General features: G+C 50.8%; 1 protein-coding gene across 2 annotated transcripts; it reads right to left on the bottom strand.

The window, feature by feature from the left end:
- Positions 1-1407: 1407 nt before the first annotated feature.
- On the bottom strand, positions 1408-14396 carry TMEM11 (transmembrane protein 11). 2 transcript variants are annotated; one of them, XR_008528949.1, is made up of 3 exons: positions 14317-14382; positions 11299-11459; positions 2156-2288 (listed from the first exon to the last, which is right to left on the bottom strand). XR_008528949.1 is itself a non-coding variant. In XM_054571109.1 (2 exons), the coding sequence occupies exons 1-2, from the start codon at positions 14376-14378 to the stop codon at positions 1772-1774; spliced, it is 579 nt and encodes a 192-aa protein (XP_054427084.1). In that variant the 5' UTR covers positions 14379-14396; the 3' UTR covers positions 1408-1771. The 2 variants fall into 2 exon arrangements, 1 of the variants encoding a protein (XP_054427084.1); XM_054571109.1 differs by lacking the exon at positions 11299-11459 and having other exon boundaries at positions 1408-2288; positions 14317-14396.
- Positions 14397-27699: the final 13303 nt, after the last annotated feature.

Raw genomic sequence — 27699 nt, 5'->3', positions numbered from 1 at the left:
TACACACACAGGACTCGTGTATGTGGACTTTGCAGAGGAGAGCCCAGCTAACATGTCTCCGCTTTCTCTCAGTTGGCAATTATTTAACGTTTCTTCGAGAGTATTGTGGCATATTACACGTGGGCATTACCCACTTGTCAGCGACGTCTATGTAGAAGGTGGCAGAACAGGTTAGTCAGTACCCACAGCAGGACAGGCCATCTAGACCTGGCAGGCGTGGCTCTGCTGCTCTCCTTCCTGCCCACAAGGGGCACAGCCTGGAGTCCTGGAACACACCCCTGCCTTGTGGTTCACACCACCATGTCCTCTTCTCTCTGGGAAGGGACACAGAATTGCAGTGGCATTTCAGAATCTGGAATCACTTTGTTCAGTGCACCCGGCTCCCGTTTCTGGTGAGGGCTTCTGCTTAGCTGACCTGAGACGGTCACTGCTTGTCTGCTTCCGGACGCCTCCCCCGTGAAATCCGATCTGCAGGCAGGGCCCGGGACTCCTTTCCAGAGCTGGGTGGTTACAGGAGACCTGCCATGCCCACCCAGCCAGCCCAGGGACCAGCAAACACCCAAGCAGTCATGGGCACTGCTCCGCCACTACCAGTTCACTACGACCTAGACAGCCCGACTACCACGTGGGCAGTCCTGTTTGCCCAGCACTATTTTGGCCCCTGGCACTCCACGGAATTAGTATCTCGAGGGCCCTTGGAATTAAGTTTCTCAACCTTGGTGGCCCTGGGTCCCTTTTGAAATCTTTTTAAAGCTCTGGCTCGCTCTGTGCAAGAGAGAGCCGAGTCACCCCCTTGACACCTTATGCACCCCTTCATTACTCCCTTGTAAGATCTGCCAAATGGATCCTTTAAAAGTACGTGGAAAATTAGTCTGGTTGCCTCTGAAAGATGGGCCCTTCATAAGGAAGCGCTACGGAGCTCGTCGAGGATGGCTGAGGGCGGAGGCCGTCAAGCTGCAGCTAAGGCAGGGGCCCCACTTCTCTGTGGAGGGGTGACTTCCATTTACCCAGAGCCGCAGGGGGAACGTGGAAGATGACACATACTAGGCCTGTCGTGGGGAGGGTGGAGCAGAAGAGTCGGCGCCTGTGGAATGGGGGCGCCTGCCAGGCAGGTGAGGGTGCTGCAGAGGCGTCCTGGGGGCTCCTCCTTCAGCCTCGGGCAGTGGGTTGAACTCGGTACACATCAGTGCTTTAAAAATACGCAGACGTTAGTTTCTCTGTCTTCCTGAATCAGAATCTGGACAAGAGGTCACAGGCCCTAGTTCTCCACATGAACCCCAATAGAGACCCAGTGACCTCTAGGCCTTGGCACCCTATCCAAGGAGCAGGGCAGCTTCCGTGGTGCCCCACCACAGGCAGACTGCAGCAGCTGCTGCGGGCAGTCATGGAAAGAAAAGACACCTGAAGTTGAAATTCTCATAATTTTAATGGTCAATAGCTTCTGGTTGGCTCTGGATGGTACAGTTAAACAGTGTACTTAAAGACCCCCACCCCAAGCACATTCACACCCCCTCGGCTTCCATCAACATTCCACTGCCCAGACTTCCACAGACACCCTTGTGGGTTACCGAAATCCACATCTTAGTGTGATGAATTGGAAAAACCCTTGGTACATTTGTGATGTGTTATTTTTTAAAAATAACAGCTATTAAACCAAACACCTTCCCGGGCTCCATTGTCTCACGGAGCAAAAAAAATGTTACTGTGCAATCTGAATACTCTTGTCTCCCGTGGGCTGGGTTGTTGGCTTCTCTCCCCGTTCTAACTGAAATCATACGGCATAGAGTTCGTAGATCTTCTTTACACAGTACACCAGGGCGGCGAGCGCTATCGTGTTGTGCAGTCTCTTTCTGTGCAAGTCGTCCTTCCGGACCAGCACCACGGGGGTGGAGGAAGTGAGTGTGTGCAGGGGTAGGCGGGACAGTTTATAGGCATCGTACTCCACTTGGTACTTGCAGCAAGGGTCAAACTGCCAGGAGATTCCGTAGAGGGTACAGCAGGCCAGGCTCAGCACGCCAGCGGGCAGGGAGATGTAGTGGGAGTAATCTAAGGGCAGTGCCAATGGGGTGAAGAGACAAGCAGTGCCCGCCAGCACAGTGGTCTTGTGCAGACAGTTGCCCACGGTGATCCAGCGGGCGGTCTCGTCACCGATGCGGGTGGGCTCGATCACGATATACTTGTACTGGGCTTCCAGGGCCTGCTCCAGCTCATACTCAAACTGGTCTTGTGCGTTCTCCCCATTGTAGATTTCGTGCACGATGTAACAGTCTGTGGCCGACAAGCTGACCCTTAGGACGGAGGGGCAGGAGAAGGACAAGAGTTAGGCTGGCGGCACTGACTCCATGTCTGCTGAGAGGCGAGGGGAAGGCCGCTGAGGGGGGAGTCTGGGCCTCAGGCTCCGCGGAGAGCCTGCGTTCTCACTGACGAAATAAAAACATCTCACTGATGTTTTCATTTCTGTCTCCCTTAGAGCCCAATAGTCAAGATAATCAGGGAAGAACTGTTTTTCTGAAAGAATAAAATAATGAAATATAAAAAGATGCTGGAAAAAACTACCCCGACCGCCGAGAAGCTGACAACCTACAATGTGCACTGAGCCTGGCGGTTAGTCTGCTGCAGTGGACTGGCAGGTCTGCGAGTTAGCGGAGGAGCTCCACGGAAACAAGGGTTTCAGCCCCAAACCACATCAGCACACCCAGGACAGAGGCCTAAGGTCGGCAGGTGAGATCTGCTCTTGGTTAATCAGGGCAATTGCAGGGCTCTCTGACGGAAACTCACAGACCCCCGAGACAGGTAATACCGAACACCCAGTCTTCCTTGGCTTGCAGAACACAAGCTAAACGGTCACTTTCGCCTCAGGTGACTGAGAACCAGACTCCTCTGACCCTCGCAGAAGGATGCTGCACAAGCCACTTTGGCCCTCCCCAGGCCAGCAACCCTTTGATTTCATTAGGAAAAGACAAGGTCCCAAGAACAGTAGTGACTCTGACACTTAATGGACATAAGGATCTCATGGGGCACCCAGATGTGCCCGCCCGTTCTGACCATGTAGCCCAGGACTGTTAGGCATTGTCAGTGAATACTGTTCTCACTCACGTAAGAAACGGTACTCACAAAGACCCGAGTCGAGTGGCTGAGTTGGCTGGACTTTCCCCCAGGACTAGGGATGGGTGGCAGGACCCTCAGATGGAGCCTTCTGGAAGGCTGGGATCCAAATCAAGGCCAAAGAGCGGCAGTGACCATGGGCCAACGGGGCATTTTAGGCAGTTTCAGGATTTCTCAGTCTGAGGACCCTCCAATGAGAACTTCCCATCCGGAGTGTAATCTCCACACCCCCGTCAGGCAAACCTCCTTGCAGACCTGCACACAACTCCTTGTTCATTTGGCTTGTTTCAGCCTGCCCAGAGCTTTCTGAACCTCCGTGCTGCTGTCCAGCATACAGACTGCTTTACTTGGTTCTGTGGTATCTGTCCATCTGATTAGAAGCCCTCTTTAGCCCAGCCTCTGAGGAGGACGCTTCTGGACACAGCTGTTGAGGCCGGATCAAACTGCTTAACCCGTGGTAGTCCCAGGCTGTGCAGAGCCATCTGGTCACATGCCTCAGTGAAAAGCAGCCCCTTGCCTTCAGCAACCCCTGGGCCCCGGGCCCCCCACCTGGCTCCCCACTGAGCCCACAACCCTCCCCCTGGGGCTCTGGATCCATTGTTGGGCCACGCCAGGGGAGCATGGCCCACCCGCCGAAGCTCTGACCACCCAACAAGAAACATCGCCCTAAATGCTCAGACACCAGGCCCAGCAGTTCGGACAGCCCGGCACAGGCGCACCACACGGCCACTTGGAGCAAAGCCGCAGGGGAGCTGGGCCTGGAGCTTCCTTGTCACTGGGCACGCACGTTAGGGCCCAGTGAAGTCTTTCATAACAAGGTCACCCCCTAGAGCCTGCGTTCTGCATTAAGGCGGTCTCAGCCCTCCTTCAAAGATTAAAGCAATTACATGTCAAGGGTGGTGGGGGCTGGACTGCGAGGCGCAGACGTTAAGGAAGAAGGACGGGGATCAGAGCGCAGGACTGTAGAGACATTCCACCAGTCGTTACCCCCAGGCAGGGTTCAGCACCGTGAAAGCTACTTTTAGCAAACAAGCGAGTCTAAGAGCAGGGTTTCCTTCTAGTTGGATAAATGACCGACCAGTGCTCTCCTGTGGTCACCTTACAATGAGAAGTCACTGGTAAGGGGCTGGTAGTGCCACCTAGTGCCACCGAGTGCCATGGGTGCAGCGCCCTCTCGGAGGGGCTTCCACTCCCAGGCAGAGCCGCTTTAACAGAAACACTGGCTGGGACTCAGAGGGAACTCTTGATCCTGAAAGGGAACTGCAGCTGAGCTAAGCTCAAGGAAGCCTCCTAATTAAATCACAAGCCCTAATTACACTGTGTGCACTGGGGAGAAGCTGCTCCCCGAGGTCGGACCCGAGGCCTGACCACGGGGCGTCGCCACGCCCCTCGCTAGCGTGCGAGCGTCAGGGCTGCCTTTCCAGGGTGAGTTAATGAGCCGTTTCTGTAAGAACCCACCGGAAGACTGTGGAACAGGAAAAGTCGGTCTTCCCTTTGGAGGCCTTTATGGAGTTTTTCCCATTTGGTTTTAATTCAGAGATAAAACGGGGGTTGTTTCATTTATCACTGCCAGGCAGGATTTGGCACTTTAGAGCTTAAACGTGGCAAAGAAGGGAACCTAAGAGAAGTCCCATGAGACAGGAGAGTCCACAGGGACCACAGGAGGCGGGCTCCCCTCCCCGGCAGAGGCGTCCCGGCCCAGAGATTTCCTTTGTGTTCTCATATTAGCCAAGAGAGGAAGAGGGGAAAGATAAGGACAAGGGAAAGGGAGGGTCAGGCCACTCAGGACCTGTGAACTGAAAGGGGGGGCACTTCCACGTCAGCCATACGTCCTGCTAGCTATCACCTCGCTGTTGACGAGCTTTCTGGCCACAAAGTCCCTGGAGCACTCGAAGCAAAACGTAGGTATCAAGGTTGGGATTACAGAACGTTCTTGCCAGGCCCCAAATCTCCCTCAGTCATGCAGCCCTTCACTGCCCAGCGGACTGTAGCCATCCTAAAAGTTATGAAAAAACACTGTTAGGCCCAGTAAGAAAATACCAGTTGGAACCACAGCACCTGGCACAGACTACTCCACCTCGGAGATACACCAGTGGGACAGATTCCCCCGCGCCCCACCCCCTGCTACCCGAGCGCCTCCCCAGGTGCCCGGCCCATGCCTCTGCAGGCCCCGCTGGCGCCCACCTGCACCCAGGCCCACCTTTCCGAGCCCATCCCCGGGTCAGAGGAGACCATGCCCTCTGGTTCCTCAGGCAGGCGGGGTGGGCAAGGGACCCTCTATCACCGCTAACACAGACGAGCGCATGTCCACAGGTCCCATGCAGCCTGGAGAGGCGTGAGAGGCCAGCCCCTCACTGCTGTGGCCAGGTGCGCACACGCCAGCCCCCACGGCACAGGCGCGACGGCGGGCAGGCACGAACACCACGGCTCGGAGCAGCACGTGCAGACAGCGGTGCACGTGCCGTGCACACATGCCCGGAGCCCGCCATGGCGCGCCCTGCTTCCTGGGCCCCGTGCCTCACGGTGGCCCGGTGGCCCCACTCCCTTCGGTCGCCGTGCACCAGTTCTCCACAGCGTGAAGAGAAGAGCGCAGCCACACAGGAGTAACCTCCCGGCGCCTTCAGACAAGGCGGCCTTGGCAGCCAGCCCAGCTGGCAGTGCTGCACACGCCGCCCTGGGGCCCACCAGCTCCCTAAGTAAAGCCAGAGCCGTTATCCACCATTCAGGGAAGGGACTCGGGTGCGCAACACATGCATTCCAGTGTTTCACGTACACAGTTCACAAGCACACAGAACTAAAGGATGTGCTATTTATAGGAATGTTTCCACTAGGCAAAGATGAAATATGAAGTCTAGAGAAGATTTCTAGGATTCCATATGATGGACCAGAAAGGAAGGAAACAGCAAGGTTCAAAACAAACATGGATGCACCGGCAGGAGGCCCCCTTCGTCAGAGGTCCCCCACCAGGCAGTCAGCGCCCACCCCTTCCACCGTCTGCCCCTGCAAATGCAGGTTTCAAAGGCAGCCCGAACCACCGATTCAGTTCTGTATGGTTAACAAGACCTGGCACTTCAGAAACCTGGTGGCGGGGGATACCGCAGAGAGGGCCATCCTGGCACCCACCCCCCATGGCCTGCTCTTGTTTCTGGGTCAGATGCAACCCAACGAAGGAAAGAATCCAATCAGGAAGTTGCCTTGAACTTCAGAGCAGCACCAGCAAACCCCCAACATGAACCTCGTATACAAGAGCAAATTTTTTTTGAAAAACTAATCAGAATCTTTTGATCCCAGGGCTTCCCAAGGGACTACAGTTCACAATAGCTTTCCACTGCAGTTGTAGAATTACCAGTAAGAGAGCATAATAAAAATGGTGTTTTTTTTAAAAAAGGGAGAGCCCAGGCTGCACTGGAGCATCACCCTGATACACCGGGGTTCCCCTGGCCAGGGGGGCACGGGAATCGACCAATGAGCGCGTGGATGGGTGGAGCAGCTAATCGATGCCTGTCTCTAGCTTCCTTCCTCCCTCTCTAAAAACAAATAAAAATTTCAAAAAAAGAGAAACATTGAAAACGGAAAAGCCTCTAAGAACTAAAGTGACAAGTACGTAACAGTGTTATGGTATGCTACCTTTGGTATATTTTTTGGAAGGTATACATTTCCTTCTATGTACATAGACTACTTCCGGACAGATATACAAACACCTGAGTTCTGTCAGTGGGGAGAGGAATGAAGTGGCTCCAGAGAAAAGGGGGGGTCCTCCTCTACCAAGTGACTTGAACCTCTAGCACTCCAGACCAGGGCCATTCCTCCAACCAAGCCCCCGCCAGCGCTGGCGCTGCTGCGCACGCTGAGCCCTCAACGAGCCTGGGCAGCAGGGCCCGGCCTCTGTGCGCGAGTGGCCGCTGCAGGCGCTGCACCTGGGCCTGGGGCTCTTGAGCCTGCCTCCTCCTCCGCCTTCAACCAGTCGGCCTGAGACCTGAGACCCGAGACCCGAGACCCGACCCTCCTCCCCTCCGAATCCGCTCTGGCAGTACTCAGGAAATACCACCGCAGGAATCCTCCAGGAGCGCTGGTTTCCCATGGGGTCTGGGCACCTCTTGGTCCCCCAAACCATTGCAAAGCCAATCTCAAAGGAATCTGGGATTACAGGGGGTCACAAGCACGGAATCCCAAAATGTGGAAACACCTCCGCAGTAGTGAGCGCTGCACAAGAATGCTCAGAGCAGCGCTATTTGGTAAAAGCAAAAAATCACTGGCGAGATAAGCTGTGCCGTCCTCCACGCGAGCAAGAAGGAACGCAGTTACAGCTGCACACTTCGTGGCTTATCACTTGGATGGAGGAAAAGCAGGCGCAGCACACGTGCATTTGAACGTTTCACGTACACAACTCACACACACACAGAACTAGAGGATATGCTATTTAGGGATGTTTCCATGTATGTTAAGTGTGACGAAAAGCAAGGAAATGACAGACAACTCTGGTGGGGCCATGCGGGCCAGGGAAATGCCAGTTTTCTGTTTCTTAGGCTCTGTGGTGAGCACAGTGCTATTAATTTTTTAAAATTATGGTAAAATACACGTAATAAAATTTACTGTTTTAACCACTTTTAAATGTACAGTTCAGGAATGTTAAGTATATTCATACTGTGGTATCAGAACATCTTCATCTTGAAAACTAAAACTCTGCCTCCATTACACTCTCGCCCACCACATCCGACCATTCTATTGATACTTTGTCTTTATGAAAAGGGCTAGTCTAGGCACTTCATGTAAGTGGAATCATACCATATCTGTCCTTTTGTGTCCTTATTTCACTTGGCACAATGTTTTCAAGGTTCAACTGTTATACAGCATGTGTGAGAATGCCCTTCCTTTTCAAGGGTATTTAACAACATTCCAATGTATGTATAAACCACGTTTTGGTTATCCATTCATCCACTGATGGACACTTCTAAGTTATTTCCACATTCGAGCTATTGTGAATAATGCTATGAACATGGGTATAAAAATGTGTTGAGTCTCTTCTTTTCAATCCTTTGGATACCTAGATATGGAACTGCTGGATCTTACAGTAACTAGTTTTCATTTGCTGAGGAACCACCATGCTGTTTTCCAAAGTGGCTGCACCGCTGCCGCTCCCAGCCGCGGTGCCAGAGGGTTCCGGTTTCTCCACGCCCTCGCCCACACTGTTTCTAGCATCCTGATGGGTGTGAGGTAGTATCTCATTGTGGACTTTGTTTGTACTTGTTTAAGTATCAGCTTTAAAGGGTCATACATACAGTAAGAAGTTTATGGCTTGTCAGAAATATACTTCTGATGTGTTAACACAATTTTTGAAGATCCAGCCCTGGCTTGTGTGGCTCAGTGAACCGAGCGCCGGCCTGCAAACCAAAGGGTTGCAGGTTCAGTTTCCAGTCGGGGCACATGCCTGGGTTGTGGGCCAGGTCCCCAGCTTGGGGCGTGAAAGGCAACCACACATTGATGTTTCTCTCCCTCTATTTCTCCCTCTCTTCCCCTCTCTCTAGAAATAAACAAAGTTTGTTTTTTTTTTAATCCAAGACAAACTATGGGGGGGATGGAACATCAAAGGTGTTAAACACAAAAATGGTCAATAATGGTTTTCTTTGGACAGTGGCCTAGCAGGTGACATTTTCATTTTATTTTTCTTCATACTTAGAATTTTGTATTTTAAAAAAATGGGCTTTTTAAAATAATGGGAACATTAATTATAAAACTTTTCTGGGGGGAAAAAATGTCCCGTATGCCTTGGGGTGAAGCACCAGAGCCGCAGGCCTCCAGAACCCCGGGGCGCGGGAGGCGGCGCTCCTCGCAGGAGCCCCGGGCACGGCTGGGACGCCCGCTCCCGCAAGGAGCAAGCCCGCGGCTGGGGCCGGTGTCGTGCTGGTCTTGGCCCCTGCAGGCCTGCCAGAGAGGACGGGAAGGGGAGGTCCATGTCCCTGTTCCACTCAGGCACGCGCTGGCCAAGATGCCCTGTGAGCCACCGTCCTTTTCTGGTCATGCTGGATGCAGAACCAAACAGAACCAGACTGGAAGCCCTCGCCTCGGCCCATCTCCTGGAGCGGCCCTGGGCTCCCAGGCAGGACTGAGTGGGAGCTTCCGTCTGAAACACAGAAGGATGATGACTCCAAGCTCCTTGGAAGCAGAGTGTGTGTTTTCATCTCAGCATCCCCAGAGCTGGGCCTGACTGAGTGTGACAGGCATCGGTGGAAGCACGTTTGAAATGAGTTACAGAAAAAAAAAAAAATGAGAGTAATTACCAGAATGGGTTTAATTAAACTAAGTCCGTATGTCATGTTGCTTTCCACCTAATAAGCATGTGGTCGCTTGACCACCTGCGATATGTGAGGTAATGAACTCTACCTCTACCTCCCAGGTCTAGGAAAACCCACTTTAGTTTAATCAAAAGTTGTTTTCTCCAGAGCCAAAGAAAGCAGTAAAATTCTATGCTGCGGACATAAAGGCCAGATAGGACCAAAAGGCACAGGCATGTGGCCCCCAATATTGAGAACAGTTCCAAACAGGTCAAGGAACTTCCTTCCACAGGGCACCTGACACCTCCATCTGCCACATGCAGGAGAACACTCTCCTCCTCTGTGCTGCGGTGACTGAGCGGCGCTCCGCTTTGGGAACAAGAACACAGCACACCAAGTGCGGGAGACAGGAGGCCAGGATTCAAGTTCCCTCTCAGTCACTCACTGGCTTCAGGTCTGAGGGCAAACGCCCCGCTACTCTGGGCCAGCTTCCCTGGTGTCAAATGGGGAAAAGGCCTGGCTCTCCCAGAATGCTTCAGCAAAGATGGGGTGGGGGCTGGGTGTGCAAACCAAGTGACAGCTGCAAAGCACCACCCAATTAGGGTCCATGCAGCTGTTTAAATTAAGTAAAATTAAAATGTTCAGTTCCTCAGACACATGAGCCACACTTCAACTGCTTGAAAGTCACAAGTGGCTAATGGCTGCCCTAACGAACAGTCCCGAGCTAAGAACTGCTACGGCTGCTGAGCGAGTGTTAGCTTCCCCAAGAACTCCGTGGCCCGTGAAGTTGCTGCCACCGCCAGGACAGAACACAAGGGTGGCGGGAAGGCTCCCGTGTGCGCCCACTCTGCGGAGTGCTTTCCGCCCCGCACTGTCCAGTCCACGCTCACCGAGACGCACATTCACACGCACTCGTGCGCAGAAGCTCGGACAGAAAAGCCGGACTCAGGCTTGGCCTCAGCCTCCTTCTCGCCTTCCTGGACAGAAGATCGTCCCTCTGCTTCAGAAAGTCGGGCCTGAATGGGGATGTGGCGTAAAGGGCTAAACTACAGAGGCACCAGGCACTGCAGCCGGAGTCCAGGTTGCTCGAGTGAATCAAGGAAAACAAATTTATGTCTAAGAGGATGAACCCCAGCAGACCGTAACCTACAATATCCGACTTCTGGGGTCGGGGCGTGTGGCCAGGTGTGCGCATGTCCACCTTCTGGCGGCCAGCTGTGGGGGACCCCCCCACCCCAGGTGCACACGCAGACCTGGGTGCAGACACTGTGCCTGTGTGGCCCCTCCAGACCTGGGGGAAACAAGCATTTCCACCACACACTGGAGCCACAAGGGGAGTCTGTCATGCGAGATCAACTACCGTAAACCTTAAGGCTCCTCGGCTCTGAAAGGAGAAGGCTGGATCAGAACGGGGGGAATGTGCGCCACCTCCCCCACAGCTCAGAGGCCTTCTGTTCAGCGGAACTGGAAGCTAACCCCTTCCCTAGGCCTCTAGAACCACATCTGTCTGGCTCACAGATTAAAGCAAAGCTGTCAAAGGATCAAGCACCAAGGACTAAAGTGCGCTACAGAAGGACGGGCGGCACCTCTGAACTGGCTGCCTAAAAGTGCTGTCGCTGATGGGTGCACGGGCCAGGGAAGGATCAGGCTGCAAAAACTGATTCCACCCTAAACCCTGAGCCTTCAGCCCAGCATGCCAGGCACTCTGCAAACCTCAGGCCTTTAGGCAGTGCTGCCGCCTCCAGCCACGATCAGAGCCAGATGGGAGTGCACCTCCCCGTGAGGAGGACAGGCGCTGGGCGGTCACGGAGACCTCAGGGTGCTCAGGGGCCTGACAATGAGACTAGCAGCCCAAGGGGACAGGTGGGACCATCTGTGAGCTGATCCGGGTCAGCACCCAAGTGGCAGAACACACAGATACCTGCACTGTGCCTTCCTAGATGGGCCAGTGTGTCTCAAAGACGTCGACAGGACAAGTGGCAATCTGTTTCATGTGCTCGCTGCCAGTGTGCTGAATTTTGGACAAGAATTCGGGTTACAGCTCAGAATCTGATGTTCTTCATTACAAACACTGTTGATTTCCTAGATTTAATGAAGTGAAGAGAAAAATCAACATGCAAGTAGCTTTTGTTTCGGTATTTCCACCCCTCTCCTGTTCGGCCTAGACCAGCACTGTCCTGTCGGTAGCCCTTCGGCGGTGACAGACAGCTTCTGCAGCCGCGCTATCCAACACGGCAGCCAAGCACTTGAAATGCAAGCAGTGTGACTGAGGAGCTGAATCTTTCATTCTACTTTATTTTAATTAAATTTAATTGCCACATCTGACCAGCAGCTACTAAATTAACACAGCTCTAGACTCAAGAACCAGGTAAAGCAAGACCCCACACGCAGCGCATTCTAAGCTCAACCAGCACTAACGCACAGCTGACGGCAGTGGTCCCTGTGGCCAGTCTGGCTCCAGAGCCTGCAAATGCAAGGCCTGCTTCGGGAGACTGCAGCCGCGGGCCAATCAGGAAAGTCTGCCCAAAGCCCTGCCCTGCTCGGGCCAGTGTCCCAAACCAGACAATGTTTCCTTCAGTTTCAGATAAAGCAGATTCCGAGCTGGTCTGTGCAGCAACTCAGGAAAGTGGTCTTACAGTGTGGAGCTGAGATTTGAGTCAGCACAAATGTGACATGGAACAATGTCATTTAAGAGAGCCATAAAGAGCCATATTCCAGTCATAAGAGCCAATAATACGCTCGGGCCTCATAATCTATGGTGTTTGCCAATCAATTAATCCGGCCTGCCCCACCCAGTCTTCCCACCCACCGAGCAGGAATGGAGGTGTGCCCAGAAGTCAGCTAGCTGGCGCGGGTGGGAGGATTATGTTTCCACCCCCTGCTCGGCACACAGGCTCTTAGGGAAACCCGACTCCTCCAGCCAGGGCCTCACAGCAAAGGCAAACGGAGTCCCCGTGTGTCCCCCCCCACTCCCACCCCACATCACCTGGAAGGGAGACTGATGGTGCAAACAGAGGGGTGACCCCTCAGCAGTGCATTACCTGGAAGGAGGAGAGACGGCGTCACCCAAACCACAAAACCAGATGCCCCATTCCCGCCTGACACACAACATCTGCATAGGCGAGCAGAGCCCCAGTTCCTGGCCAAGGGTCACAACCTGACACCTACGGAGACCAGGCAGGTAACAGCAATAAGTCAAGTTGTCAAGTGAGAGAGTGAGAGAGAGAGAGAGAGAGAGAGAGAGAGAGAGAGAGAGAGAATGTGTGTGTGTGTGTGAGAGAGAGAGAGAAAGAAATCTTTCAATTTATAAGCACTGGCAACTAGTTTAAATTCTCTTAAAAAGTGAGTGTCCAGAAAAAAAAGAAAGGAAAACTGAGGGTCAATAATCAAGGACTGGAATCAGTCTATGGGCTGTTGGTTTGCAAGCTTGGCTCTGGATTAATGACTGCCTCGAACCAAGGAGAAAACATGCCCAATATCTATTTTTTTAGACCAGTAAAAGCTTAGCAGCCCCTGCATGATGTCTGGGGCATCCCAATATGGCCCTTTTAGTTGTTTCTGTCCAGGAAGAGGAATGCTTTTCTGACACTCAAGTTTCCTAAACAGGTTACTTCCTACTAAAGGACTGATGTTTGCATTGAAGATTTTGAAAATGTTTCCCAGTTTTAAAGACCACTGGGAAAATCATTGAGGTCACTTCTTTATTTCTATGGTCTGACCTAAGAAATACAAGGTTGGGAGTTGGAAAAACAAGAATATCTGCCTGCCATTCCCTGCTTTTCCAAGGAACAGGAAATGCAGAACAAACAATGCTGGCTAACTCAACTGAAGAATAAAATGCAAGCTAAAGGCGCCTGTCTAAAACTGCCAAACAGGAATAATCTAGGCTGGGAAAAACTTCTGCAGGCAACAGCAACGAATACTTGATGGAATCAGTCAAAGAAAAAGAATAATGTAGAATAGAGTAGTTGAGAAAAAGGGGAAAGGGGGAGAGAAAGAGCTTTTCTATCAATCTTCACCAAAAAGTCAAAAAGAGCAAACATAAAAACTTCCCTTTCTTACTGACCTCTACTCTACCAATCATGCCCTAAGAGAATCGACAGGACCGTTTATCCAGGTGACTCTACCAATGCACATACTATCCCAAACTTCTAGTGACTTCTACACGCTGAAACTGCTTTCCAGAAGCAAAAACTGTAAGTTCAACACGAAAACTACTCCAATCTCATCTTCCAGAAATCAGTTCTCCAAATCGAGATCCACCTCGGAACAAAAACAAGCTCCTAGCTCCCTACCCACACACCATTCATTAGGAAAGGTCACTTTAAAGGACTTTCACGGCAGAGGCGCTTGCAGAAAACCATCCAAAAGTATTAAGAATCCCCTCTCGGGGAAGTGACCGGCTCTCGCCCGAAGAGACCCAGCTAGGGAGGGTTAAGGCTCTCCCCGGTAAAAGTGTAGAACGCTTTTCCCCTCCCGCCGCTGGCTCTTTCTGTGAAGGTTTCCCCCTCCTTCTCCCTCCCAGGAGCCATTCCTAGCCACGTCAGGGGCCGCAGCCGACATGGCCCGAATGTGGCCAGGCGGGACGGGAGCCTGGGACGGGAGCCTAGAACGACGCTCGGCCCGCGGGCAGCTAGGCGGGTCCCTTGGGCCAGCGCGGCGCGGCGCGGCCGCCACCACGGCCCCGGCCTGGGCCCTGACCCTGAGCGCTCCGTGGAGGCCGCTTCGACCGGCTCGGGCGGGCACCGGTTCCCACCCGGATTCCGGGTCGGCTCGGACTGGAATCCCGCGTGCCCAGCGGAGGAACAGAGGGACGGTGGGCGAGAAGGGGCAGCCCAGGAACTAAAGCAGGGAGAGCGCTGCACCCACAGGGAGCCTCACCGGGTCACTGGCTCCTAAGCCAAATGCCCGGGGACGAGCAACAAGCCTCCGATCTCACCTCTCTCGGGCGCTGCCACCACTACTGCCCGGGCCAAGACGCCTCCTTCCCCACGCGGCCATCTTGGAGACACTCTGCTCGCAAATGTCTCGCGCCAAGACGGCCTCGGGAGAGCGGACGGGTGGAAGGGAAATGTAGTCCTCTCTGCGGCCGAGGACCGCTCAGGAAGTGGAACCTGAGACACCGTTGGACTACAATGCCCACAATGCACCGCTCTCCGGTAGCCCGCCTCGCCAAAGTGCCCTGGAAAATGTAGTCCTCACCCCAGGCGGTGTGCACGGGGCCGTCCTAGGGAGGATGGTATTCACACACCTTTTTAGAAATTAAAGTCCCCCGAAGTTCACAGCTTGAGAGTCCGACGCCCATCTGTTTTTACGAGCTGGGGTTTCGAGAGCAAGGAGCTAAAGGAGAGTGAGAAGGGAGGTGCCTACAACTCCCAGAGCGCCGCGCGAGAGGTGTCGCGGCGTTGCCCGCTGCCGCTGAAGGGGTGCCGCGCTTTCCGGGCCGCCAGCCCGCCGGTCCTGGCTGGGTCCGCCGCGGGCGCATCAAGCAGGGCTACTAGGCGCAGCCGTATGCGAAGACAGCCCGACCTGCCCTTCACAGTCGCCTCTGACCATTAAGGTCGCCGAGGGGCGGGAGACGCCCGCCGGGACCTCTGGGAGGCGGTCGCTGTTCCCTCACCATTCTCCAAATTACCTTTACTCTAGGAATCCTTTGGAGAGGAGGTGACGGGGTCCCGGTTTCACGTAGGTGCCTTCCAGCACGTTGTTAGAAGACAGTCTGAGAGCAAAGAAAGAAAGAACTACAACATATGATCAATGCTATGAAAAAAATAGGTCCTTGCCGTAGAGATAAGCCCATTTTACATAGGGCCGCTGGGCCGCTTCAGTCCCGGCCACGCACCACACTCGAACTGGCCGCATTGACGTGAACATAATCTCCTCTCTGGGTATCTTTGAAGGCTCCTGCTGGATGAATCATCCCACCTGATGGGTGCCCTGCCCACGGCCTGGCATTTTTATGCCTGGAACCTGTTGTAGAGTCAGAGTCCAGATGGACTAAACCCTGGAGACCGGTGGGCTAATTTGCAGTTTTTGAACTTCTAGTCCTTGTCCTGCTTTCCACAGGCAATATTGCTAGACATTAATTGGTTTCCTAGATATTTGAGCAACTCATGCCTAAATCTGCTCCAGATTCAGAGGCGAAGCACAGCACCTGCCCCCAGCACCCAGGTCTGGGGGAACTCAGCAAGTCAGGGCAGGAGGGCTGACAGCTGTAGATGCAACTCACCAGTGAGGATTCCTCAGGGGTTTTTCCTGTTAGCGTCGGTAGTTAGACACGAATGAAGGAAGGGAGCAGCCGTGGCCGGGTAGCTCAGTTGGTTAAAGGGACGTCCAGATACGCCAAGATGGCAGGATCAGTCCCCAGGCAGGGCACATGCAAGAATCCACCAGGAAGTCCAAGTCTGGATAGACAGCAAATCTCTCTCTCTTTCACTTCCCCCTCCTCTCTCTCCCCAAACACACCTCTCCCTTTCTCTCTAAAATCAATTTTTTAAAAAAATCTTTTAAAAAAATAAAGGAAGTGAGCAAAGGGAATCAGACATTAAGAAGCCTAACCAACCAGGGAGCCTGTTTTGTTGGGAAGCTGAAACAAACATAGGAAATCCAGGGGATCGCAGCGTTGCCCCACCAAACAGAATAACGTCCCTGCTTCCCCCATGTAGGAAGGAAGTGTTGCCAGTGGAAACCGGGCTCCTCCACAAGATCACAAGAAAAGTATTTCATGGACCCACGCAAGAAAGGTTGTGGTGTGGCAAGGTTTATGCAGGTAGAAATCTGCTCCTGGGTTTCCAATGATCCATCTCCCTTTGTCCCACCATGGAAAAACTCCAGCTATGTCCTCAGCAAGGCCAAAGCAAAGGCCAGGGTCCAGAGTTTCTGTTTCATATTAAAGCTTAGTTCTTTGGAGCCTGCGTGGTCTGCTGCAGGCCCCAGTTGGCTGCTAGACCCTCATGGTTGTGTGTGTTCCAGGATGAGAGAGAGAACACAGGAGTGAACGGGGTGTGTGAGGTCACTGAGAGAGAGCGCGCTTCTTTGTTCCCTTGAGGTTATAACCAAGAGCTTTTCCAAAATAACCAGCCTACATCCCAAGCTTTTGCAGACTTTTGATGAATCCACCCCTAGCCAATGGATCCCCTTCCCAGATTAGCCTGGCAGTCCTCTATGGACATGCGCTCCCCCCTGCACCATTTTAACTTCTGTTGTGCATGTGCTTACCTCCTCCTGCTCCCCCAACAATCCGGTACCAGAGGGGCGGAAAGAGGAGTGTTAATTCCCTGGAGTATGTGAAGCTATAGCTTCCTGGCTAAGCAAACAGGCTTATGTTGCCCAGTTTATTAAGCTCAATGTCTAATCCCCTTTGCTCCCTTTCTTATTAATAATTAGTTAACTACCTACAATAACAGAAGCACCAGCTTTCCAATCTCCCGGGTACAACCGGTCCACCCACTCATGCCAGTAGGAGCTAAGAGGGTGAGCGTAAAGGCCTGTCTGTCTAGTCTGGGAAAAGGATCAAGTTGGTTAAGGGACACAGAACCTGGAAGATCTAGGAAATGGATTGGTTAGGTGGGGGACCGAACACAAGCCTATGAAGGGTTGGGAAGTTGATTGGCTGCTTTGAAAGAACACATGGTGCCCTGGCTGGCGGGCTCAGTGGATTGAGCGCTGGCTTGAGAACCAAGGGGTCACCAGTTTGATTCCTGGTCAAGGCGCCTGCCTGGGTTGCAGGCCAGGTCCCCAGTGGGGGGCACGTGAGAGAGAAACATTGGTGCTTCTCTCCTTTCTTTCTCCACCCTTTCCCCTCTGACTAAAAATAAATAAATGAAATCTTAAAAAAAAAAAAAAAAGAAGAGCACCCGGTCCTTCCTAAGCCCAAGAATATAATCCAAGTTTAACAAAGGCCTGGGGTTCAGTAACACAAATTTGCCAATTTGTTTGTGTGGTCCTGAGCTCACACAATCTCTCTCCACAGCAGCCACGAGGGCCTAGCAGCTGCCTGGGGTCCGGCAGCCACGCCGACTGCAAGCACAGGCTCCAAGTGTGGGCCTGAGCACAGCACCAGCCCAAATGCAGCTGGGAACAGACTAGGGATGGGACGACACAGGACTAAGCCTTGGCATGACAAAATTTCTGGACACTGGCCCTATTTCTGGGCCTGATGAAGACAAAGCTGGACTTTATCCACAGTGGACGGAGCTGACGCAGGGACAGCCCTCTGGGTCCGCTTGGCTTCAGTGAACCTCACCACCACAGCACATCCTCCCATGCGTGGTCCTGAAATGCTTTTCTTTTGACACTGCAAGGACCTCATTTCCACCAACAACACTTCTAGGTCACATTCTACAAAAGTTTTAAACTCTTGAAATCCTCTGTCTCTCATTAAATTTCATAAATTTAAAGTCCTTAGCACACTCTAGATCTCTCCAGCTCCAGCTACCTTTCTTACCTGCCCTGAACTTGCCAGGCTAGCAAATGCAGGGTTTGTAGGTCCCCAGATGGTCCAAGCTTTGCCTAAATGCCTTTCTCTCCCAGTCAACTCTGCTTTCAGACCAGCAATTTTCAACCAATGTGCGACAAGAATTCTTAACACATGTAATACCTGACTATTTAGCCAGGGGCATTGACCTCTTTTTCCTTAGATTGTCAAATAAAAAAATGACAACAGCCAACACAACTATAGCCCTTGGCGTGAACTCTCTGTCTTGAACCATAAATATGTAGGTCATATAATAGAGTTGCATCTTATTGGTAATGTCACATAATAAGTTTGCTTCTGATTCATTAACTCTTAGTACTGTAAATCCTTATTTACAAATATAGACGTGATTTTTTAAAGAGTCACTTTGGAGCAAAAAGGTAGGTAATTACTTTTATTATTTTTCTGTAAATCAATAAAAATTATACCTAGTTTTGGTCAGATTGGCAAAAAATATAGTACATTTTTTGGTGTGCTACAGAATTTTAGTAAGTAGTTTATGCATGCCAAGAGATGAAAAAGGCTGAAAATCACTATTCTAGACCTTGGGCCTAATCCCTCAGAAGTACATACCAGCTCTTCCTGCAGGGGGTGCTAGAGGCTGCTGAACAATTACCTTGGTGCTCTGTCACTACCTACCAATAGGTTGTGTTTTCTGGAACGATGCTGTGATTAGGAGGGTTTCTCGGGACCCCAGGCAGCTGCGTCTGAAGCCCGGCTGCACACTCTGATGTGGGGCTGCTTCTCTACTCCACTGTTTCTCAGCTTTATTGTTTGTAACATGCGGTTGATATCAGCACCTCTCTTCATAGGATCCTACTAAGATGACACATGTATGGAATTTAGAACAGCACACAAGGTAGCAATAAGAATTTGTCAGTGCCAAGCCCTGTTCTAAATATTTTGAGTGACTTAACTCTTTTGATCTTCACAACAACCCTATGAAAGTGATACTGTTATTATCAACATTCTCACTTTGTAAAAGAGAAACCAAGTCCCAGAGGACCTGGATGCCTTGCCAAGGTCCTGCTGCTGGTCCGTAACATGCCAGGATTTCAACCCAAGTTGCCTGGTTCTAGATATTATTATACAATATACTATGGTGCCTCGCAGGAAGAGCCCGGAAATGCCTCTGTCACTGCTAACAAGGACAGGTCCGGGCCAATGTCTAGCACGTAGAGGAAGTGTTAGTGCTCAAACAACTGCAGACTTAGGAGAACCTTCCCGCCTCCCAGCCTTCTCACACGCTGCCTGCCTCTGGCCCGTGATGTGGGCTGAGCCCCCCAGAATGTTGCCTCTTGATCACTGTTAGTGCACTGCCTTCTGGAAGGTTCACTCAGCAGGTGGTAACTGAGCGCCTCAGAGAGCACGACCTACATGGTGGAAATTGGGATTCTATGCACTCCCTGCCCTGGAGACTGGGAGAAGACCATGACCTGCCAGCAGACGGGCAGCCAGTGGGAATTTGGGGCCTGGCTGGTCCTCAAAAACAGTGTGTCACTTCTCTTACTACCCTTTTTATTCATTCATTCTTCTAGCAAATAACTGATGGGCGCACACTCAGTGCCAGGTATGCTTAGGCACCAGAGACATAGCCGTTAGTAAGAAAAACACTGTTGCCCTGTCCAGGTAGCTCAGTCAGTTAGAGCATCATCCCCACACACTAAGGTGGCAGGTTCAATTCCCAGTCAGTGCACATACAAGAATCAACCAGTGAAAGCACAGCTAAGCAGAACAAATGGATGTTTCTTTCTCGCTCTCTACCTCTCTCTCTCTCTCTCTCCCCCCCCTTTCTGTTCTTTCTTTAAAAAGAAAGAAGAAAGAAAGAAAGAAAGAAAGAAAGAAAGAAAGAAAGAAAGAAAGAAAACAAAAAAGACAAGTACTGTTCCTGGTGTCATGGACTTTCCAGTCCAGTGGGATAAACAACTAAGTAAATAAGTATTTTCAGAGGATGTTGAGTACTGAGAAGAAATTAAGCAGGATGATGTAATAGTGTGGCTTTGAGATTATTGGTGGCTCCAAAAGGACCATTTTCAAGAGGTAACCTGTGCGTGGAACCTGAATGAAGAGAACGTGGACACGGAGAGCTGGAGACAGAGTGTGCTGCACCTAGGGAACCAGCGTGAGGCTCTGGTGGGCCACTGAGCTTGGCGTAGCCCAAGGGTGGGGCCCAGGCAGCTGGAGTGTGGGGAGGGAGGGGAGATCCTGGGTTTGCCCTCCGGTTAAGTCATTTCCTCTCTCTGTTCAGTTTTCTCAACTGTAAAATGATCATTTTACCCATTTTAGTCGGTGTCTATTTGGGAGGAAAAAGCCACTCTCAGTAGGTCCAACAGGAGGAACTTCATTCAGACCATTGTTTACAGAGGTGTTGGCTGGGCAGGAGAAGCTAGAGGGTGGACCCCCACGGACTAGGAACTGGGGGGACCAGCTCTGGCCACTGAGGTAGAGGAGCAGAAGCAAAAACAGCACTTCCCAAAACCATGATTCCTGCTGCGAGGAGCCGCCAACATGCAGCTGCCTCCGCTGTGACAGGAGAGTGAAAAGCTAAGAAAGTCCCTGGGCAAGTGGCACAGGGAAGCGAAGACAGAAATGTAACAGGGCCAGACACTTGGAGCAACGTGAAGCCAGAGGGTGAACTGCAGAACCTTGACTTCACCGACCAAGGACACTTGAGAGTGGATAGTTTATACCTCTCCTTCCTGACCAGAGAACACACAGCTTGAATCACCTTGGCCTGGGAGACAGAGGAAGGAGACCAATGGCATAAATGCCATTATGCCACCTGAACCCAAGGACAGATGAAGTCAGGGAAAAATAACAAAAACCCAATCAGAGCCAGATGCACCCAACGTAAAAGGAAAATAATAAAACAGAACAAAGAAGAACCCCAAGTTCCCCTAAGCACTCATTTCGACACATCAACATATTAAACACGCACCTAAAAAGCTGACGAATATTCTACTGAAACCCTCCCCTAAGATTCTCCTCCGCAAAAGAGAAATAAAAACCCTCAAGACAAAGCCCTGCTGCACACTCGCTCTAGAGCCACCCATGACCCTTCTTGGGCATGAACTTGCTACTTCCTTTGTCCTACGCTCTAAGGGCCCCCAGGAGACTTGCACCCAGGGGAGCAGGGGGCAGCGGCCGCGCAACGCGGGCGAACCCCCCGATCCCGCCCCCGAGGCCCCCCTTTCCCGCCTGCCCAGCGAGCTGACAGGAGCCCCAGCCCCGCTGTGGCTCACTTCCTTCCTGTAACATTTCTGGGAGCCAGAGCAGAGCCCGGCCTGGGCGCTCCTGGTGCTGCTTCTCCCCTAAGCCCTTCCTTCCTTTCCCTGTCCCCAGCTTTAGTCAACGTGCTCTCAAAACCACATGGACTCGTCTTGTGAAAACTGAACACAGCAACGTGCTCTCAAAACCACATGGACTTGTCTTGTGAAATCTTTCCCGCACAAAGTCAAGAACCCACACACCGCAGGCCTTTTCCCTGGGCCCGCGCCTGCCTGGTAACACTCTGGCGCCCAGGGTGGGGCCTGGAGTACCTCTCTTTCTCACTCTGTCTCACTCATCCTATGTCACTTCTCATCACTAGCAGGCGGATCCTGCCTGTCAGCTGCAGAGTTAATTCTTCATGAAAAAGAATCTTGTCAATGCCAAGATGGAAGATAAACCTGCGCTCTGGACATAGAGTCACCTGCCCACATCTCATCGTCCCCAGGTGACAGCTGGGTGACAGAATCTAGTGAAGTCTGGACCTAACCACCCCTCACATCTGAAAGGACACCTGCCCTCTGCCCTCGCTTGGCTGGCCGAGACCGGAGCCCCTGTCCGAGGGGCGTGGACCCGCCCCGGGGCACCTAGCCCCAGGCCTTGGTCAGGCCGCGCGCGGGGCGCGGGGCGCGGGGCGCGGGGCGCGGGCCCCACAGCGCGTGTGCCGCTCCCACCGAACCCGCGGGCCTGGCCTAAAGCGCCTACGGCACCGGCTCCGCGGCGGCGTCGCGGCCGCCGCACCTCGGCTCCCGGCTCCGACCCCGGCCGGCTCCCCGCTCCTTCGCGCACTCTCTGGGATGCTACCTGCGCAATTCCTTAAATCAGGCCAAGACCTTCTTTGTTGACACAACCCATTCAGGACCTTTAAAGCTTTCATTGGGCGTCTCAACAGGTTTTCCTGCTGGGTAATTAGCAATGTAAAAAGGGGGAAAAGTGCAACTTTGAAAAGCCAAGCCTGATCTCTCCGCCCCTCCCCCTTCTCCAGCCTCCTTAAAGGTTGTTAAGGACATTTTAAAAAATCTTGTCTTCTCTACAATTATTAATAAAACCATTTATGTGCATAGTAAAAAAATAACTATCTCCAAAGTTTTTTTCAGAATCACATGGTCTGGGAAAATATTTAATATAAAAGCTTGTTTAAGTTTGGTTAATGTCTTTGAAAGTTATTAACACAAAATACTGAAGCATTAATTACTAGACAAGTCTTAAGTTCACCTACTTTTGGCTTTTTATGACAGAGAATCTAGAACATAAATTTAGATCTGTTAATGAATCTATCTTGTTCTTTGAAATGTCTCTTAAAATTGAGTGTGTTTGCCAATGGAAAAAAACAACTATTTCTAGAAATTATGAAATATATTCATAAATTTGCCAATCTAAAAATATTACTTTCTTTTAGCTGTCACTAGAAATTAAGGTTTCTAAAAGTTAAAAATTATAATTAAGTTGAAAAAATATAGGTTTTAATAATAAGAAGTGTAAGGTATAAAAATACACTTTTAAAAATAGAGTTTCTAAATATCAAAAAAACTAACACAAAACTGATTTAATTCTCTTTTTAGTCTACTACAGAGAAGAAATAAATTTTTCCTATATCTGCCTAAAAAACAAAGATTGTTTTATTAAAATATTTATATGTCCCATTGTGTTAATCAGGTACTTACTTTCAAGAAAATCATCTCTCTCTATCCTAAGAACTGAGGTTTTTGTCAGTCTATATTAATGTTTCATACCTATTATTGCCACCTTAGGTAAATAAATAATCTGATATTATTTTATAACAATATATAATCTTTAGGTGAAATATATTTGACAAGTCTCCCAGGATTTAAATTTTACTGAATTTTATTGTTTATTTTTAGTTGTTTTTTTAATTACTATTTATCCCCCTTAGACCCTTACCCACCTCCACCCACAGCTCTCCCCTGCCGCCCCCCCGCCCCCCCAGCTGCGCCCCCCCGCCCCCCCCCGCAGCCAGTCGCCCCCGTGGGGCCCGCGTGGGTGGGCCCTGTTCTTTCTGCGCGACCCCTCCACCGCGCGGCCCCGCGGGGCCGTCAGCCTGCTGTCCGTGAGGCTCCGTGTCGTTGTTAGTTCGGTGTCTTCATTAGACCCCACACGTGAGTGGCATCGTGCGCTACCTGTCTTTCTCTGACTGACTTCGTTCACTTAGCATATTGTCCTCCGGGTCCATCCCTGCTGTCACGAAAGGTGAAAGTTTCTTCTTTTCTACGGCCAAGTCGTCTCCCGCCGCGGGCCCGTCCCGTGGCTGTCCCACCCCCTCCCCGGCTGGCGGGCGCTCGGGCTGCGGCCCTGTCCTGTCTTGGCTTGGCTGCCATGACGTAGGGATGGACACATTCTTTCAAAGTAGTGTTTCAGTTTCTCCAGATAAATTCCCCGAAGAGGAACCACTGGGTCATAAGGCAGTTCCATTGTTATTTTTCTATCTGCTTTAACTTTCGGGGTGTATTTTATTGATTGTGCTATTACAGTTGTCCCGCTTTTTTCTCCCCTCGTCCTCCCTGCCCTGCGCCTCCCTTCCCTCCAGCATGGCCCCACTGAGTTCACCTCCGTGGGCCCTACACGCGAGTCCTTTGGCTTCTCCATTTCCTATACTATTCTTAACATCCCCCTGTTTATTTTATACCTACCAATTATGTTTTTATTCTCTGTAGCTTTCCCCCATTCTTCCCCCTTCCCCTCCCTGCGGATGACCCTCCCTGTGACCTCCATTTCTGTGATTTTGTTCCTGTTCTAGTTGTTCGCTTAGTTTCTTTTTGTTTCTGTTTTTGTTTTCTTTTTAGGTTCAGTTGGTGATAGTTGTGAGTTTGTTTTCATTCCATTTTTAGTTTAAAGATTTTATTTGTGTACTTTTAGACAGAAAGGAAGAGAAGAAGAAAGGGAGGAAGAGAAACATCAGGGGGCAAGAGATACATCAATCGGTTGCCTCTCACACGCCCCCAACTGGGGACCTGGCCCACAACCCAGGCACGTGCCCTGACTGGGAACTGAACCAGCGACCTTTCAGTTCACAGGCCAGTACCCAATCCACTGAGCCACACCAGCCAGGGCCTATTTTTAATTTTTTGAGCTATCTCCACACTGCTTTCCACAGTGGTTGCACCAGTCTGCTTTCCCACCAACAGTGCAAAAGTGTTCCCCTTTCTCCACATTTTTGCTAGCACTTGTTTGTTGATTTATTGATGACACCCATTCTGACCATCGTGAGTTGATTTCTCATTGTGATTTTAATTTGCATTTCTCTGGATGATTAGTGATGTTGAGCATCTTTTCATGTCTATTGGCCTAATGTGTGTCCTCTTTGGAGAAGTATCTATTCAGGTCCTTTACCCATTTTTTAATTGGATTGTTTTATAGGTATTGACTTTTATAAGTTCTTTATAAATTTTTTATTTTAACCCCTTATCTATGTATCATTGGCAAATATGTTCTCCAATTCAGTGGGTTGTCTTTTCATTTTGTTGATGGTTTTGACTAATATGGACATTTTAATTATGTTAATTCTTCCTATTCATGACCATGGTATACACTTCCACTTATTTGTATCTTCTTTATTTTTGTTCAGTGTCTTATAATTTCCAGGATTTAAATTTTAAAATACCTTCTCTTAACCTAGAAATGGCTTTGAGTTCTTCCAATAAGCCCCTGGGATACCTCAAGGAGTTATTTTTTTTCTCCTTAAAAGAAAGTAAGTTTAAACTAATCAGACTGATTTAATGTATTTAAAGATACATGAGAAGATTTGTCAGATAAAAAACCTGTAATCTATTTGTATACATATATTTTATTGTGAAAATAAATGTTCTAGGGATTATATAAAAAACCTCCAAGAGTCTACAAAATTCTGATATACTTTCATTTAAAACTGTGATTGTTATTTTGGAATGTTGTGTCTTGCAGAAATGGCAAGGTTCCAGTTTCAACTGCATTATAATCAAATCTGTGATAATATCATTTGGGTTTTTTATCACTTAAAAACAGTCATTGTTTTATTCTGCTGCACTTGCAAATAAATTTCATCTTTTAAAAAATCCTTTAGAAAACTTGAACCTATTCTAAATTATGAGTTTCTAGAAATAAATTTACAACTCATACCTTTAACCTAAACAAATATTTATAGAACTCTAAGAAACGACTAAATCGACAGTTCGTCCAGCGCCCCCTGTCTGGTATGCCGGGTACAGGGGCCTCCCGAAGGCCCGAGCTGTGCCGACCAGGCCAAACAAAGAGGCGAGACAGGACGGGTGGCACCCAGAGCACTCCCTGCGCTCCCCTCCGCTAGGGTGTCTCCTCAACCATTAGTCCACCTTTAAGGACAACAACGAAAAGAAAAATACCTTTTTTATTTTGCAAAGTTGCCTGGTCTCAATATAAACTCAGGGACAAAGAAATCCTGCCTGCACATAATTCTCTAAATTGCAATACTATTTTCCAATTAGATTTGTTTTGCAAAAATGAAGGCCAATGGAGTGAAATACTTTATAGTCAGGTGTTTATGGCCCTTTACCAAGACAGGGATTTAAGGAAATCCTGTAGGATGTGTGTTGCCACAATGTCAGGTGAGTCAGAGGACACCTTCCTCACAGCCATGGCAAGATGCCAACTCCACCTCTTCGAGGTCAAACAAAACCGATTCGAGGGTGGAACAGCCTGCTGCCCAGCTCACTCCCCTGCCGCCCCCCAAGGGGCCGCTGCCACTATTTAGTCCCTCCTCTGCTGCAGAACTGCTGGCACCCACCCCTGCTCCCAGTCCTGCCGCTCCTGGGAGTGGCACTCATTGTCACCCAGACCCTCACAGGTTACCTCTGAGGGAAGTGGCAAAGAGGGAGCCTGGTGAGGGAATTAGGCAGGTCCGTGTTCCCTTTTCTATGTCTGACATGGCCCTTCGCAGAGAACACTCAGTCAGTTTTCCAAGCACCCTGGAAAATTCACAGAGAGGTTTAATCACTTGACACTGATTTATGCCCTGACGTGGAGTGATTTACAAACTGTCCTCTCCCACTGCTGTTGGGGTGGTTGGCGAGGTGGGCTGGGAAGGAATTCACAAAGAGGGGAAAGTGCAGCGAGTAAAGGTTTTATTCACCCTCCAAGAGAGGAGAGGGGCACGGTGCAGAGCGATGCACCAGCACGGAGGGGCGGGGGCTTTGAGCATTTACTGGATTATAAAAGGGTGGGGGGTGCTGTTGTGTGGCCCCTGGGCTGCTGGGGGCGCTGCAACACAGGAGATTTTAGGTGGTTCTGCAGGAGCTGCGGTTGGCTCCAAAGTTATGTTTTGCCTGCGGCTGTGGGGCGTGGATATTCATGTTCTGTTCTTGCTTCCAGTAATTTCCAGTCCTGGGAACATAAGCTCAGAAGAGTAAAATGGCAGTCACGTTTAACAAGGTCACTGGCCTACTCAGCAAATGGCACCACGATAGCAAATGGCACTGGCTTTGTCCTTTCAACTGCTACACTGTAGATAAAGAGTAGCACAAACAGAAGCTGCAAGGACTTACTGCTGATGAATCAACCAGTCGTCAAACTCAGCATCACATGCCCCAGTCAGAGGGAGAGGCAATCGCAGATCAGGACCCTAACTTGGTCTGTCAAACTGGGACAGATGAAGGACGAGGGGGAGGGACCCCGGGACCTATATGGTTACTTGTCTCATAGAAGGGATGAAAAAATAAATGCCATTAAGCCTGTTAATTATGACAAAATAAAAAAAATTACTCAAAAACTAAAAAATAAAAATAAAAATTGTCTCCCTGCCCTTTTTGGGGACAATAACTAAAGCTTTACAAAAATACACAAACATTGCCTCTAAGTCTGTTAAGGGCCAATCTCTTCTGGGGTCACATTTTCTCCAGCAGGCAGCCCCAAACATCAGAAAAGCACGAGGAGAACTAGCCTTGGGACCCCAGAGTCCCCTGAGCAACCGACAGAGGGACTTCCAGTGTTTTTAACAAGCAAGGTAGGGCAGAGGGAGAGTAAAAAGCCGCCTGATGGGGACAAAGGCTCAGTCGCTGGCCGCAGCTCTACGTGCTGCTGCACCTCGGGGTCACCCAATGCCTGGGCCTCTGTGGACACCAGAGGGGCAGCGCCCTTCCTGGAGACAAGAAGTACACACAAGGAAGGCGTACCCACCCCTGGTTTGGGGTCAACGGCCTCCAGGGCCCTGTGCCGTCTGGCAGAGGGAAGCCTGTCGGGAAGGCGAGTGTCCTAGGCTCCAAGGGAGCGAAGTGCCTCCAAACCACCGACGGTCGAAACACCCAGAACTGAGGGTGCCTGCGGCCTCCCACGGCCCCTGCAGCCAGCTGACCATCACACCCACGGAGCTGCGGGGGCCCCTTGATGTGGCAGGTAAGCTGGTCACACTTTTATTAGACACGGAAGCTGCCTGCTCTACTCTGACTCACTCATCAGAGCCTCTTCCTTCCAGAACCTGTTGGCCCATTGGAATGTTGCCGGAGGGACCTGCCAGGGGCAGGTCGGCCTCAGGCCAGCCTGCCAATATGTGGGTTTCTGACCATGCAGGAGAGATTTCACAAGACGAGTCCATGTGGTTTTGAGAGCACGTTG

The sequence above is a fragment of the Pteronotus mesoamericanus genome, unplaced genomic scaffold (assembly GCF_021234165.1).
Source record: "Pteronotus mesoamericanus isolate MK-2021 breed Mesoamerican mustached bat unplaced genomic scaffold, CSHL_Meso_final contig_22, whole genome shotgun sequence".
Classification (NCBI taxonomy): Eukaryota; Metazoa; Chordata; class Mammalia; order Chiroptera; family Mormoopidae; genus Pteronotus; species Pteronotus mesoamericanus.
This window is presented reverse-complemented; position numbering and strand designations above follow the sequence as displayed.